This window comes from Sardina pilchardus, chromosome 9 (genome assembly GCF_963854185.1).
Source record: "Sardina pilchardus chromosome 9, fSarPil1.1, whole genome shotgun sequence".
Taxonomy (NCBI): Eukaryota; Metazoa; Chordata; class Actinopteri; order Clupeiformes; family Clupeidae; genus Sardina; species Sardina pilchardus.
Genome location: NC_085002.1, coordinates 26,750,519 through 26,763,094, shown reverse-complemented (window position 1 = coordinate 26,763,094; position 12,576 = coordinate 26,750,519). Strand labels below are relative to the sequence as shown.

Here is a 12,576-nt window from a genome sequence, read left to right as displayed (position 1 = left end):
GTCACAGAAGTCGTATGGAATCTCAAGAAATGTGATTTCCTTTATTTCAATATCAGTATGTAATTTTGAATACAAATAGGCACACTTTCACTACATCGGCAACTTCTCAAGATTCACATTTTGAATACAAAACTCTTGCTCAGCATTGACAGAAATGGGACTGGACAGTCTACTTGTGTTTCTTCTTCTTAAGATTCTCCTGTGGCTTCTCACGGCTGTCTCCAGATGTTTCGGGCAGAGCTGGTTGCCAGCTGAGGGGATTTTGGCGGTACATGGGCCAGGGTGGTAGGGTGAGCTGTGAGGACGACAACATTTTAAGGACAACAACATCTTGCAGATTTCTGCAACTTATACCTAGTATTGAGTGAACGTAGTTACTAACATTATAGCCATTTCTAAGATATTAAAAGTGTGCAATAGACATCTGAGACTCACCAGGCAGGACACAGCAAAACCTCCCAGCACTATGTACACAGTCCATCCAAATTGTTCAATGGCAAAGCCGTATAAAAACCCGATAACCTGCCAAAGGGAAGAGTTTGATCAACCAGCTTTAAACACAGTGCCTAGTAAATATTACTTGCATTATATTAAGATTATAATCATTATTTGATAACTTACCGCTGATACCAGAATGATGCCTTGAAAAATTTGTTCGGCTAATTTCTGGCCCTTGTAATCCTGAGGGAGGTTGAACACAAGTCAAACAGGCAGCATAAATGTAAAAAAAAATACATGTTAGGCTACTCCTTTTGTGAAATACACAGTATGTGAACATGCTTAGGTTATCTTGGTTCTAAATGTAGCCAGCTGTCACAAACAAGCCCGGAAGTTGACATTGTTTTGATGCATGTACTGGCCCGATTTCCACCAAAACCTTCCTTATGTCACATCTAGCAGGCCAAATACATATAATATCACTAAGCTCACTCGAAGGCTAACAGCACAGACGGTTTTAGGGTAACATCTTCAATTTCTCATCCGCTAGTGGGCTGCCTTAGCTAACGTTAGTTGGCGACTAACCAACAGTACTTCAGCCATTACAGATTTCAACCATGCATGGCCATGATGCTCTTTTTACAATTCTTACCATATGGGTTGGGATATTTTTGAACATCGATAACATCTTCAATTAAATATTCCAAATACAACCGCTACACAGGAAAAATCATACACTGCTCTTCCTGTTTGAAATAGCGTACGTATAATTTCCGAGGACCCATTGTCAGGACCCCAGACTGTCTACCAGAGAAAGCGAATAACTTTTTAAATATGTATGTGTGTATACAGCATGTTTACAAAGTGGAAAGATGCTATCAACATGATAAGAAATTGGGTTGATTGCATTCAAATATTCAATGAAATAATGTAGAATGCTACTAAAATATTAATGTTATTTTATTCAGGCATTTATTTAGTCAGCTTTCCGGGCACAGGCCAATCAAGGTTAAGGGCGTGTTAAAAGTGATCAATAAAACGACAATATCTAAATCATACGGATAAGAAGTCGCTCTACTACATATCCTAGCATTAGGTCCACACTTTTATTTACAACTCAATCGCACCTCGACAGTTCGCGGCATCGGTCGTAAAAAAAAGCACATTGAAGCAACTGAAAACTTGTTGATGTTGAGTTGGCATTTTGGCTTTGAAGCTGGGGTCGTTTGTCGAACATCTCGCCTTGGCCAGGTAAGCAAGGGTTCGACCGTATTTTGGAACGAATGCTTTCGTCTCCTATCCTCTATTTAAAAAGCGATGCACAGAAAAATAAGGTTCGGGTACTGGGTTAAGGACCATAGCAGCTAATCGTTTTATTTCTGGTCTTGACCAGCTAACGGTGGCCTTAGCTGTTTATTTAATTGTTGGCTGTCCGCTATTCATGGCATTGTCCTCGTTTCAGATGAATACAGCTGAAACACGGTGTCTGTGACCGAGGGGGTGAGGTACAGTCAAGGGACAATGACAATGCGCAGAAGTAAGTAACGTTCCCGTTAAAGGTTCACATGGCTGTGACTTTGTGTAACTTTAGGCACATGTAGACAAGTAGCCTTAGACACATGCTAGTTAAAGGTAATTCATCTACAAACGTTGACTTATGCTGCACACAGCTCCTGAGCATTGTGGACGTTTTGTTTTCCTGTACATATAGCCCGCTGTCAATATCAATGTTTAGTTAAATCAAGAGTACCCCATAAAGATAGATAGATAGATATGATTCTGTATAGACACATCTAACCCACATTATCTTCTCCTTGATGGATGGATAGATAGATAGATACTTTATTGATCTCCAAGGGGAAATTGATGATGAAAAAGCAATATCTGCTTAGTAATACAGTTTCCCTCTAATACCGAAGTCCTCGTTTCAGTGTATGCATGTGTTTTTCGTTTTCAGTCAATGTGGTCATTCTCCTCCTGCTACTTGTTGCCTTTCTAATCGTATTGCAACGAAATCTCTTAAACCTCAATGACTTCCTGAGGCATGAAGGTCCAGGTAAATCTAGCCTACTTTCTCAACCCCAATGTTTTCTAATTTTCTCATTTTGAATGTGTTTTGTAAAAGTCTATATGTTTTTTGGGGGGCCCTTCACAGAGACAGCGCCTGGTGCACTCCTACCTTTTGAGCCAGATTTTGCTGCTAAGCACAAAGCTGATGTGATCAGGACAGGGGTTGAAATCCCAGTGGTCATCACGGCAGCTGAGGAGAGGTTGGGAGCTGCTGTGGCTGCTATGAATAGTGTGTATCGCAACAGCAAGTCCAATATCGTATTCAACATTGTGACCCTTAACGACTCCGTGGACCATTTGAGGTATGTATCTGGTGTAGTGATGAAGTGTCCACATACACTGTGGGTAGAACACTCCTTTGTCATGCAACCAGGAAGTGTGACGCTGTTTCTGTTTTAATCTTGTAATCTCTTTAGAGCTTGGATGAGTAAAAGCAACTTTATAGGCATCAAGCATAAAATCATCACCTTTGAACCAAAGATTTTGGAGGGGAAGATTTCAAATGATCCCAAGAAGAAGGATGAGGTTAAACCGGTAAGACCAGCTTCAGAAATTTGAGAATTCTCTGTTTGATTGTTGTGCTGTATGTTGTGTTTGTTAAGGTTGGATTTCAAAACCTCTAAAGTCCTACTTCTCTTTTCAGCTGACCTTTGCCAGATACTACATGCCCATGTTTTTGCCCAGTGTGGAGAAGGCAATCTATTTGGACGATGATGTCATTGTACAAGGTTTGGTCCGCTTAATCGGTGCCATAGTAAACTGATTGAACGCATGGTTCCAGATAGATAGATAGATAGATAGATAGATAGATAGATATTGATCCCAAGGGGAAATTCAAGTTCCTAGCCATTTGTCTAATCAAGCAACACATGGAGTGTCCTGTCTGGTCACTTGGTAGTGCATATTTGTGTCTGACTGTCTCATTTAGGGAAAATGAGTGGTGGAGCATTATTGTACAGTATATAATTTGGTCTTTTCATTTAAGGTGACATCCAGGAGCTCTTTGACACTAATTTGAAAGCAGGACATGCAGCAGCTTTCTCTGATGACTGTGACTCTGCCTCATCGAAGGGGATCGTCCGAGGAGCTGGTAATCAGGTAGATTAAAAAAACGCAGTGACCATATCAAATGCTGCACTCACATGTGTATCCAAATATAATGACCTTATATTGTGTTATCCCTGTAGATTAACTACATAGGCTTTCTGGACTTCAAGAAGGAGGCTGTCAAGAAGCTTGGCATGAAGGCAAACACGTGCTCGTTCAACCCTGGAGTTATTGTGGCCAACCTAACGGAGTGGAAGATCCAAAACATTACTACCCAGCTTGAGCAGTGGATGGAGCTAAATGTTAAGTACGTCTTTGGGAAATATGACAACTGCAGATTGTTTATTTGTGCCTGCTTAGTCTCAAGGGAAAGCATATTGTGTTGTGTCATTATTGTGTCACATGGAAACCGCCACTGCTGAACCCGTGAACATAGTCATTCTCGCCTTCTGTAAACCTAGTCTATGTTTCATATTGCAGGCTGTTCTTTTCTATCTGTCATATGAACAAACTCAAACCTTATAGCTTGAATGCAGAGTAAACTGAATATTGGCAAGCATATTTGAACAGATGACCGGTTTGTCTTGTTAGGTATATCAAGTAAATCAGTAAATATGTAAGTCCCAATAGAATGAATAAGGTTATCATTGTTGTCACTGGTGCCCGCTTTGTAACTTGATCTTGCCAGGTTGGTTGTCAGTTTTATTTATTTATTTATTTATTTTCAGTAGTTGTCTTGATACAGAATGTTTTGGTGTGGTCCATAAGCTAACTTAAAATATGCAGTTCTGTCTTGATGTACTGTTGGTAAAAGGAACTAACAGTACTACTCACCAAGACTGCAATTCACCGGTGTGTCAAGGGACACTAAAAGGATCATTATGTAGAATCATACTTTTAGTGTCAATGTGACCCACTAGTGAGAAAAACAAACCTTAAATCACACATTGGAATATCAGGCCTTAATGCAGAACATTAAATCACATTTTGGAACATTGTACATAATGCTCTATTTCACTTCTCTCAGTACTTGAACCTGTTTTACAGAAGTCTGTATACACTCCTGACTTAACATCTTGGTTAATATCTGGTTGATTGATCCACCAGCCTTTCTTTTAAAAAAGAGCAGTATGCATCAGTTAGTCTCTAGCATTACGTGGGTGGGCTGCCTTAGGCTTTGGCTAGCAGAAACACGGTTTGTTTTCTGTGTTGAGTTATTCTATTAAGAGACTCTGCGTCATCTCCAGTTTCATTCTGATGGGAGTATGCTGTACATGCAGGTTTTAAATCTGTATTTTTTTCCCCCTTCTTCACGAGAACACCTTGCTTATTTCTCCTCAGGGAGGACCTGTACAGTAAAACTTTGGCAGAGAGCATAACGACCCCTCCTCTTCTTATCGTCTTCTACAAGCGCCATTCAACCATAGATCCATTGTGGCATGTTAGGCATCTTGGTAAGCAGATTTAAAAAAAAAAAAATTAAGGTCTAAGGGACATTGTTCTTCAAAACATAGAACACAACATGAAACAAGTGATCACATAAATATTCACAGCACTGAGAAATTACAAAAATGCATATTAAAAACAATGTTGACGTGCTGTTCTGATGCCCTTTCCCGACAGGTTCAACAGGAGCTGCAAATCGCTACTCTGTCCAGTTTTTGAACGCAGCCAAACTCCTCCACTGGAATGGACATTATAAACCATGGGGGAGACTGTCTTCATTTTCTGACGTTTGGGACAAGTGGTACATTCCTGACCCATTGGATAAATTCCACCCCATTCGGAGACATTCTGAAGACAAATGAACTGACCAGGCAGACAATGCGGCACAGTTTCTTCTAGCTGTGTCCATCTGCTCGGTAGTGCAATCTCTCAGGCGTTGGGGGATTTGATTTGACACATTCCAGCTTGTGACACTGTGTGTTACCCAATGTCCCTTGGCTGAAAACCTTGGTTCAGATTTTCCAGATTCTTTCCAGCTGTTTAACTGTGTGCGTCTTCATCATTACATGGATTTGTGGAAACCCACTACAGGGTCCTACAGGGACTGTTACACTAAAATAATGTGCATAGACATACAGATGTTAATGAGTTTTGTGACGAGTATGGAATTACTACACTGATAAAAGAATTGATGTTAGAAATTATGGTATATTGAAAGAGATGCTTGCATTCTCAGCTGGATTTGTTCCAGTCTGAAACCTTTCCTGTGTTGCTTGCTTTCTATGGTGTTGACAAAGTTGGCAGTTTTAATGCAGTTTTTGTTTGTTACAATAACAGTGCCAATATGAAATTGAACCACTCTCTGTAAGGTTTGCAAGCTGTTCCTCAGGTTCATATGCAGTTGATGTATATTTTTTAACCAAGCATGTTTACTGGCAAAACCAGTGGGTATTTCAAATACTGATATAAAAAGAACAAATGGTGGAAGCAATAAAGCAAAAAGTATTTCTTAACATTTCCTCCAGCTTATTATGACAGCCTTTCCCCATTAGAACTTTAACCGCAGTTGTGTTTCCATGAAACCGGACAAAAGATCACAGCTTCTCATCCAAGTTGACCGAGCTTGGTTGGTGCCAAACTGCCATTGGCTACTCTCTGCGTTCCATGGGCGGGGCTCACTGAACCCTCTTGGAAACCTTCCATCTTCTCCAAAAACACATCTGACTGAAACTGCAGAAATCAAAATGTCTCATCTAACCTAATCAAGAGAACCAAAGGAATGAGGTAAACAAAATGAGAAAAATGGGATCTCAAAAGCAACAGGGTTTATACACATTTCCAGAGAATTTCCATGACTTTTCACAAATTTCCATGACCTTATATTTCTCAAAACCTCACTAGTGCTACATTAATAATAGATATGACGCGTGAGATAACGGGATGGTTACCTAGGAATGCTCTCAAAATGTAAAAGTTTGCCAATCGGTTGTGACAAGTGTGAGACATGACCTGACCAAATGAGATATGGTGAAGCAAATTTCCATGACTTTTCCAAAACTTCCGGGGTGTTTTTTGTTTTCCAAAACTTTTCCAGGCCTGGAAATTGGCATTTTCAAATCCATAACTTTTCCAGGTTTTTTAAAAACGTATGAACCCTGAAGCAAGATTTACGAGTACCTCTTTGGGTTAAGACTCACGTCATGCACCTTGTTTAGACCAAAGCAGTAACAAGTTTTAATAGACCTTTAATAGTCTTTTGTTTTTACATCAGCATATTTACAGTGAATGCACAATAGACTGGCAGACCTTAAATACATCAAGGTCAACAGGAAGTTGACATTTACATTGACATGTAGAAAAAGACCAAGCTTCAAGAGCTCAGTTAAAGTCCGTGTTGAAGTCATATGCTTCATCATCATTCTGCTGTGCAGAGGAGAGGTCCACATTGAAAGCAACCCGTTTAACCGCAGCCTTCTGGGTTTCTGATGACGTTTTGCCTAAAAACACACACAAAAAAAAAAAACATGTACTTGAGGAAACCCTGTAGGCCTGTGTTGCATCTTAAGGGCTGTTAACAACTATAAACAAATATTGTTCTCGTTAATATGAATGATAACGTTCACACAAACTATAACAATAATGACATGAAAGATATCGTTGGGGATAACTTTCTGGCGATTTTGAGAACGATAAAAAGCTAACAGCCAATCAGAACCCATGATATTTTAGCGATCACATTCATTAACACGAGGAGAGACTTTTGTTATCGTTCGCCAGTGTGGACGCTTTTATCGTTATGGTTATAGTTATCGTTCTTGGTGTGAATGCTGCTTTAGACCCAGGGGAAACAATTGCATATTAGGGCCAATTCATGTACACACCTGTTTGTGTCCTCTGTTCCATCTCCTCCATCCCGTCGTCTTCATGATGCTCATCCATCTCGGCAGACTGGAGTTTGGAGTGAAAGTAGGCATGTAAGTCACTCAATTCTTTCACCACTTCATACTCATTTCCACAGTTACTCAAACCACATTGTTCCTACCTCCTCTGGCTCACTGCCATTCTCCATCTTCTCGGCACCATCCTCCTCCTCCACTACAGCCTCCACAGCCTTCTCCTCTGGGATCTCACTTTCATTCAGCATCCCTGCCGTGGGACCCTTTGAGAGGAATCCTATGCTGCTAGCCGGATTTGGGCACTTCACACCTACAGAGTTGCAGTTAAACACAATAGTTAGTTGTCAGCTGCACATAATACATAGTGTTACTGTAACGGATTAATGTGTTGGACTCACTGTTAATAGCTTCCTCGTTGCCGCTCTTTAGCTTGTCCATGTCCAATCCCCTTTGCATCTCTGTTACCATAGCGTCTGACAGGTATGGAGGCAGGGGGTGATTGTCAGGTGGTTTGGAATGATAACTCAGTTTTGCTCTGTGGAAAAAAAGAAAAATAACACCTCAAATTAAGATTGATAAAGCAAACAAAATCAACCCACAATTGTACAAAAACAAACTTTTTCAGCTGAGAGCAGTGAGGTGACTTCAACAATTCTGAGTATTAAATGCATGCCAATTCATGTTTCAATGCCAGGCTTCAGTGAATGTCAGCCAACCACTCAAACTTTTTTCTTTCCGACCGTTTCCCGAACATGCTCATAGTGTCAACGGCAAAAGGCAAAACAATATTGAGAAGCTCACCCTGTCCAGTCATTCAAAAATGTGGTGGCAGCCAATTCAGTGTTCAGCACACCACCTTTCATCTGAAATCCACGCTTCTTGGCAAAACATGTCAAAAATTCCGCAGAATTTCTGTAGTCTGGAACATTATATTGCAGCATAATCTAGGAAACACACAAAACAAAACACTTAGGAAAACAAAGAGAAAAAAAACATCTGTGCTATCCTGGGTACTAGATACAGAAACCAATTTGATTTACACATAGTTGGATTCAATACTAAAGGGACAATTTCCCTACAAAATACAAAGTCAGTCAGATCATAATGTCAGTTTTTGGTATAAATGTATAGTGGTCTGTGTGGGTCCCTTTGAGGTCTCACCTGCTGCTGGTCACACTGTTTCAGAAGAGTTCGAACAGCCTCTATAGAGCTTTCCTCCTTCTCCTCAACTTGCAGACTTCTGAGCGCCATGGACACTGGAGAGTTTGAAGGTGTCGCAATTACTCCAGGACTGTCAATCATCTTGACAGTTTTGGAGATGTGCACCTCCTGCATGCACCTGAAAAGGGCAAAGACACAATCAGCTCCAAAGCCATCAAACAAACCTCAAAACGCAAAATGTGAATTCAGGAGCACTGGGGATGTTTTGAAGCTCAGGGTTGGATTGAATGTAGACTCCATGGTCTTTGTCAGATAATCAAATTCATCACGCTTCAAAGATAGCCCTATATTTATTAAAAAGCGTCCACAAAGCTTCAGGACTCACTTGGTTAGTCCTCGCTGAACTCCAGCATGGCAGGCCCGCAGACCTTTCAGGCTGTTGATCAGACTGCTCTTCCCTGTATTGGGGAACCCTAGGAGACACATAATAGGTTAAAGCAGAGACATGAGAAGGCAAGTCCAGTTTCCCCACCTACAACTAGTCCTGAACGAAAAAGTCATCTAACCGTAAAATCAGAATTGGAAAAATAAGCTTTTATTTTAGGACCAATCTTAATCCATGTGCGTAAACTGGCTGTGAAACAGTAGAGGCAAGATGATGATCAGAGTTGGATTATTTTGTCCCCACAAAGAGGTCGGTCAAGCGTGAGTTCCTCATTTCTCATCCGCCACTACTAGCTTACATCCTACACAAATACCAATGAAAGGATTCTGGGATAGAAGGCTGACTTACCGACAATACCCACTTTGAGCATGCTCTCTGTGTTGAGTGTGCTGGCATATTCTCCGAGCACTTCCAGAAGAGATGTGTGACCTAATGCAGCCCCTGCTCTGGAGTGATCCACTCCATTTGCCATCCGTCTCCTCCTCTTCTCCTCCTGTCATATCACGTTCACATTACGGTTAAGCGTTTCAATCTCGAGTAAAGTTCTAAAACTGTTCATGATATGCAGGGTTAGACAGTAAGGAAAACACAGTGATCTCACCATTAAATCAGATCACCATGACGGTTGTCAAAAATGTAGTCTGGACCTGATTAATCTGTACTTACTACTGTTCTGTCTTGAAGCTGTGTGGATGCCTTGAACACAAAGGTTGGACACTCCAATTGAAGATACTCCAGCCACTTTTTCAGGTTGTCTTTTGGTACGAGATCTGGTGAGACATAGGGCTTTGTCTTAAAACCTCATTACAAAACCATTCATTGGCAAAAATGTCAGAAATAATAATAATAATATTTCTGGACCGACATTTTCATCAGAACACTACAATTTACAATTGCATACCTATTTTGTTTAACACAAACATCAGCTTCTTCTTGCCCTCATGTTTCAACACAGCCTCCTCAAGCTCAGGACACCGGCAACCAAGAGGGTCTCTGGCATCGAGGACCTCTACTAGGACATCAGATGCTTCGATCACCTAAAAATAACCACAAGGCCATCAATGCCAGGCTTAAAAGAGGAAATTATTACCTTCACTTATTAACAAAATAATTAAATATATAAGCAATTTTAGCAACTCTGAACAAACTCAACATTCTTCATTAAAATAATTCATTATTACACAGCTCTTCATAATGATCCATTCAATTCACATGGGTCTTCCTAACGTTTGGAGGCCTGATCATTTTTAATAAAAGACCATTGCTATGTGTAATAGATCGCCGTCAAGGACGATGGGTTTTATATCTTACGTCTTTCATACAATTCCACGAGTAAGCCATTTGACTCACATATTGCAATGGAATTTCATTAAGAGTTAGCAAGTTAGATTTTGCCATGCAACACCTAAAACGGTCACATTCTATTTGCGTAGCAAACTATTTTTGTTTTTCTCAGCAGAAGCCACCAAATGGTAAAAAAAACAAAAAAACATTTTGCACAAAGACTTGAAGTGTGCAGATTCTTCCTTAAAATATCAAGTTTACTCTTAATCCTGCACCTCGCACGGATGAGCGGTGATTTTTTACTTTTATGCTTAACAAAATAATGTGAAAAAACCCATGTGTGAAGTTTCCCGACTCGTTTTGGCAAGTAGCCATTTAATAAGTGGGATAATGTACTGTATGCCACACCACTACGCTTCTGGGTCCTGTTCACTCTATCGGGACTTGTATGCCGATAATGACCAACGAACAATACATTATCCTTTACATATCAAAAAAGGAAACTCAATTCACCTTGTTCAGTTCTCTACAACGGAACCTCTTAGCGCTTTTGTTCGTGCCTGTAGTGGACTTCTTCTTCTGCTGCTGTTTGGTCTTCTTATCCTACCAGACAGTGGTTGAGGAGGGCAGAAAGATCAATATAACGTACTCATACTGTGTGAAACACAATGACTTTGCTTGATGTGATTGCTTTGTCACCTTTTTCTGTTTTTTAGCCTTAGGCTCTGTTCCAGCTTTGGCAGCATCCTTTTCCTCCTTCTCCTTCTTCCTTTTCTGGGCCTTATCAGTTTGCTTGGCAACCCGATTCTGTTCTTTCAGCTCTTCAAGCTGTTGGGGGCATAAGCAATGTTTTCATTATTTCCGTGATCTAGTCAGCACTCACTTATCACTACATATGGGGTTGTGATGCTAAAATTGTGGAGTAGAGCGTTATGGGTAAATGCACTCACCTGCAGTTTTCTCTGTTCAGCCTCCCTCAGAATCTCCTCTTTGAAAGGTGCGCTGTTTGGTACTCCAATATCCTTCTTGACCCGTTTGCTTATCCCCTTCTTTTTGGCGTCTTTCCGTAGTTTTCGGTTGTGTTCTCGGACCTAGTGAGAAGAAGTTGAAAACGGAGCAACATTGTAACTGCAAGGACAGAACATGTATTCACACCCATTTATCCAGTTTCCTCAGACATACATTACACCTAGTCTCAACTTTAAATCTTTATTGGAAAAATAAGATTTTAGCCATGCACTAATCTTAATCCACGTGTCAGAAACAAGCAGTAAAACAGTAAAGGCAAGATGATGATCAGAGTTGGATTATAGTCCCCACAAAGAGGTCAGTCAAGCATAAGTTCCTCATTTCTCATCCGCCAATACCATCTTACATTCTAAATTAATACGACACAGCATTAAAGGATTCAGTGGAAATGTCTGAGTTTGAGTAAGTCTAATGAAACCACATCACTTATTAGAATATCAAAATATATGACACATTCATACAGTTGCCTTCCAGAATGCCTGTAAATCGGCACTCCACCACATTGCGCCTCATCTTCAGGTCACTTCAGTCAATCAGTGGTTCACACATAAGTCAGATCATGAAAGTTGTAGGGGTTTTTTTTAATACTCCACAAGTGACTATAAACAATATCCTCATGTCATGTACACATAAGAAATACCAAAGAGCCTGTAATCTTTAACATTACTCAATTTAAATTCGGTAGTCTATATGTTTGACCCAACAATGTAACAGCTTGTGTGAAAATATACAGACGGCTACAGACTGAGCATTGACGAAAATAGTACGATAGCACGGGAAGCCTTGTGAACATGCCCTTACCTTTTTCTGAATTTTAAAACGCTTTGCACAGGATAAGCGCTTACTTGCTTTCTTCAACTCTGTAGGCAAAAGTCAACAAAATGGAAAATATCAATGATTATGTAATTGAGTTACGAATGTACATGAGCTAACATTTAGCAGTGGTTAGCAAACCATTGCTGTCCAGCGTGGTGTTACGCCGACCAACTTGGTTATTCAAAACATCAGCTAATAACAACCAAACGCAACAATACCAATCTAATCTTGAGAAGACACATTGTAGCAACTATGATTACACACAACAATTACTTAAAAATACATGTTTACACTTACTCGGGCGTTTCATTTTGTTACTGTGCGTAGACACGCAGGAGAATTGTGCTCCTACTCTGCACGTGGATTTTGGCGAGGAAGTGAGCTAGCCTGTGTTTCGAGTTTCCGCTTCCGTTGTTTGGTCATGAAAGGGTTAATTTTTTCTCT

At 40.3% G+C, this 12,576-nt stretch overlaps 3 protein-coding genes and 1 non-coding gene across 4 annotated transcripts; 1 reads left to right on the top strand and 3 right to left on the bottom strand.

Moving 5' to 3' along the window:
• Window positions 1–17: 17 nt before the first annotated feature.
• On the bottom strand, window positions 18–1,224 carry spcs1 (signal peptidase complex subunit 1). The gene is made up of 4 exons (XM_062544471.1): window positions 1,091–1,224; window positions 622–681; window positions 436–522; window positions 18–295 (listed from the first exon to the last, which is right to left on the bottom strand). The coding sequence occupies exons 1-4, from the start codon at window positions 1,124–1,126 to the stop codon at window positions 170–172; spliced, it is 309 nt and encodes a 102-aa protein (XP_062400455.1). The 5' UTR covers window positions 1,127–1,224; the 3' UTR covers window positions 18–169.
• Window positions 1,225–1,547: 323 nt separating this feature from the next.
• glt8d1 (glycosyltransferase 8 domain containing 1) lies at window positions 1,548–6,014 on the top strand. The gene is made up of 10 exons (XM_062544468.1): window positions 1,548–1,689; window positions 1,901–1,975; window positions 2,396–2,494; window positions 2,594–2,810; window positions 2,925–3,042; window positions 3,152–3,236; window positions 3,494–3,606; window positions 3,696–3,862; window positions 4,897–5,009; window positions 5,179–6,014. Exons 2-10 carry the CDS (start codon window positions 1,960–1,962, stop codon window positions 5,361–5,363), a joined length of 1,113 nt encoding a protein of 370 aa, XP_062400452.1. The 5' UTR covers window positions 1,548–1,689; window positions 1,901–1,959; the 3' UTR covers window positions 5,364–6,014.
• A 715-nt stretch (window positions 6,015–6,729) lies between these two features.
• On the bottom strand, window positions 6,730–12,530 carry gnl3 (G protein nucleolar 3). Its single transcript, XM_062544467.1, has 15 exons — window positions 12,430–12,530; window positions 12,118–12,176; window positions 11,238–11,378; window positions 10,987–11,115; window positions 10,801–10,890; window positions 9,905–10,040; window positions 9,670–9,773; window positions 9,352–9,496; window positions 8,944–9,031; window positions 8,559–8,736; window positions 8,199–8,341; window positions 7,796–7,932; window positions 7,544–7,707; window positions 7,383–7,449; window positions 6,730–6,998 (listed from the first exon to the last, which is right to left on the bottom strand). The coding sequence occupies exons 1-15, from the start codon at window positions 12,440–12,442 to the stop codon at window positions 6,880–6,882; spliced, it is 1,713 nt and encodes a 570-aa protein (XP_062400451.1). The 5' UTR covers window positions 12,443–12,530; the 3' UTR covers window positions 6,730–6,879.
• LOC134093137 (small nucleolar RNA SNORD69) lies at window positions 8,821–8,897 on the bottom strand. Its single transcript, XR_009940298.1, has one exon. It is a non-coding gene; the product is annotated as a small nucleolar RNA SNORD69 (small nucleolar RNA).
• Window positions 12,531–12,576: the final 46 nt, after the last annotated feature.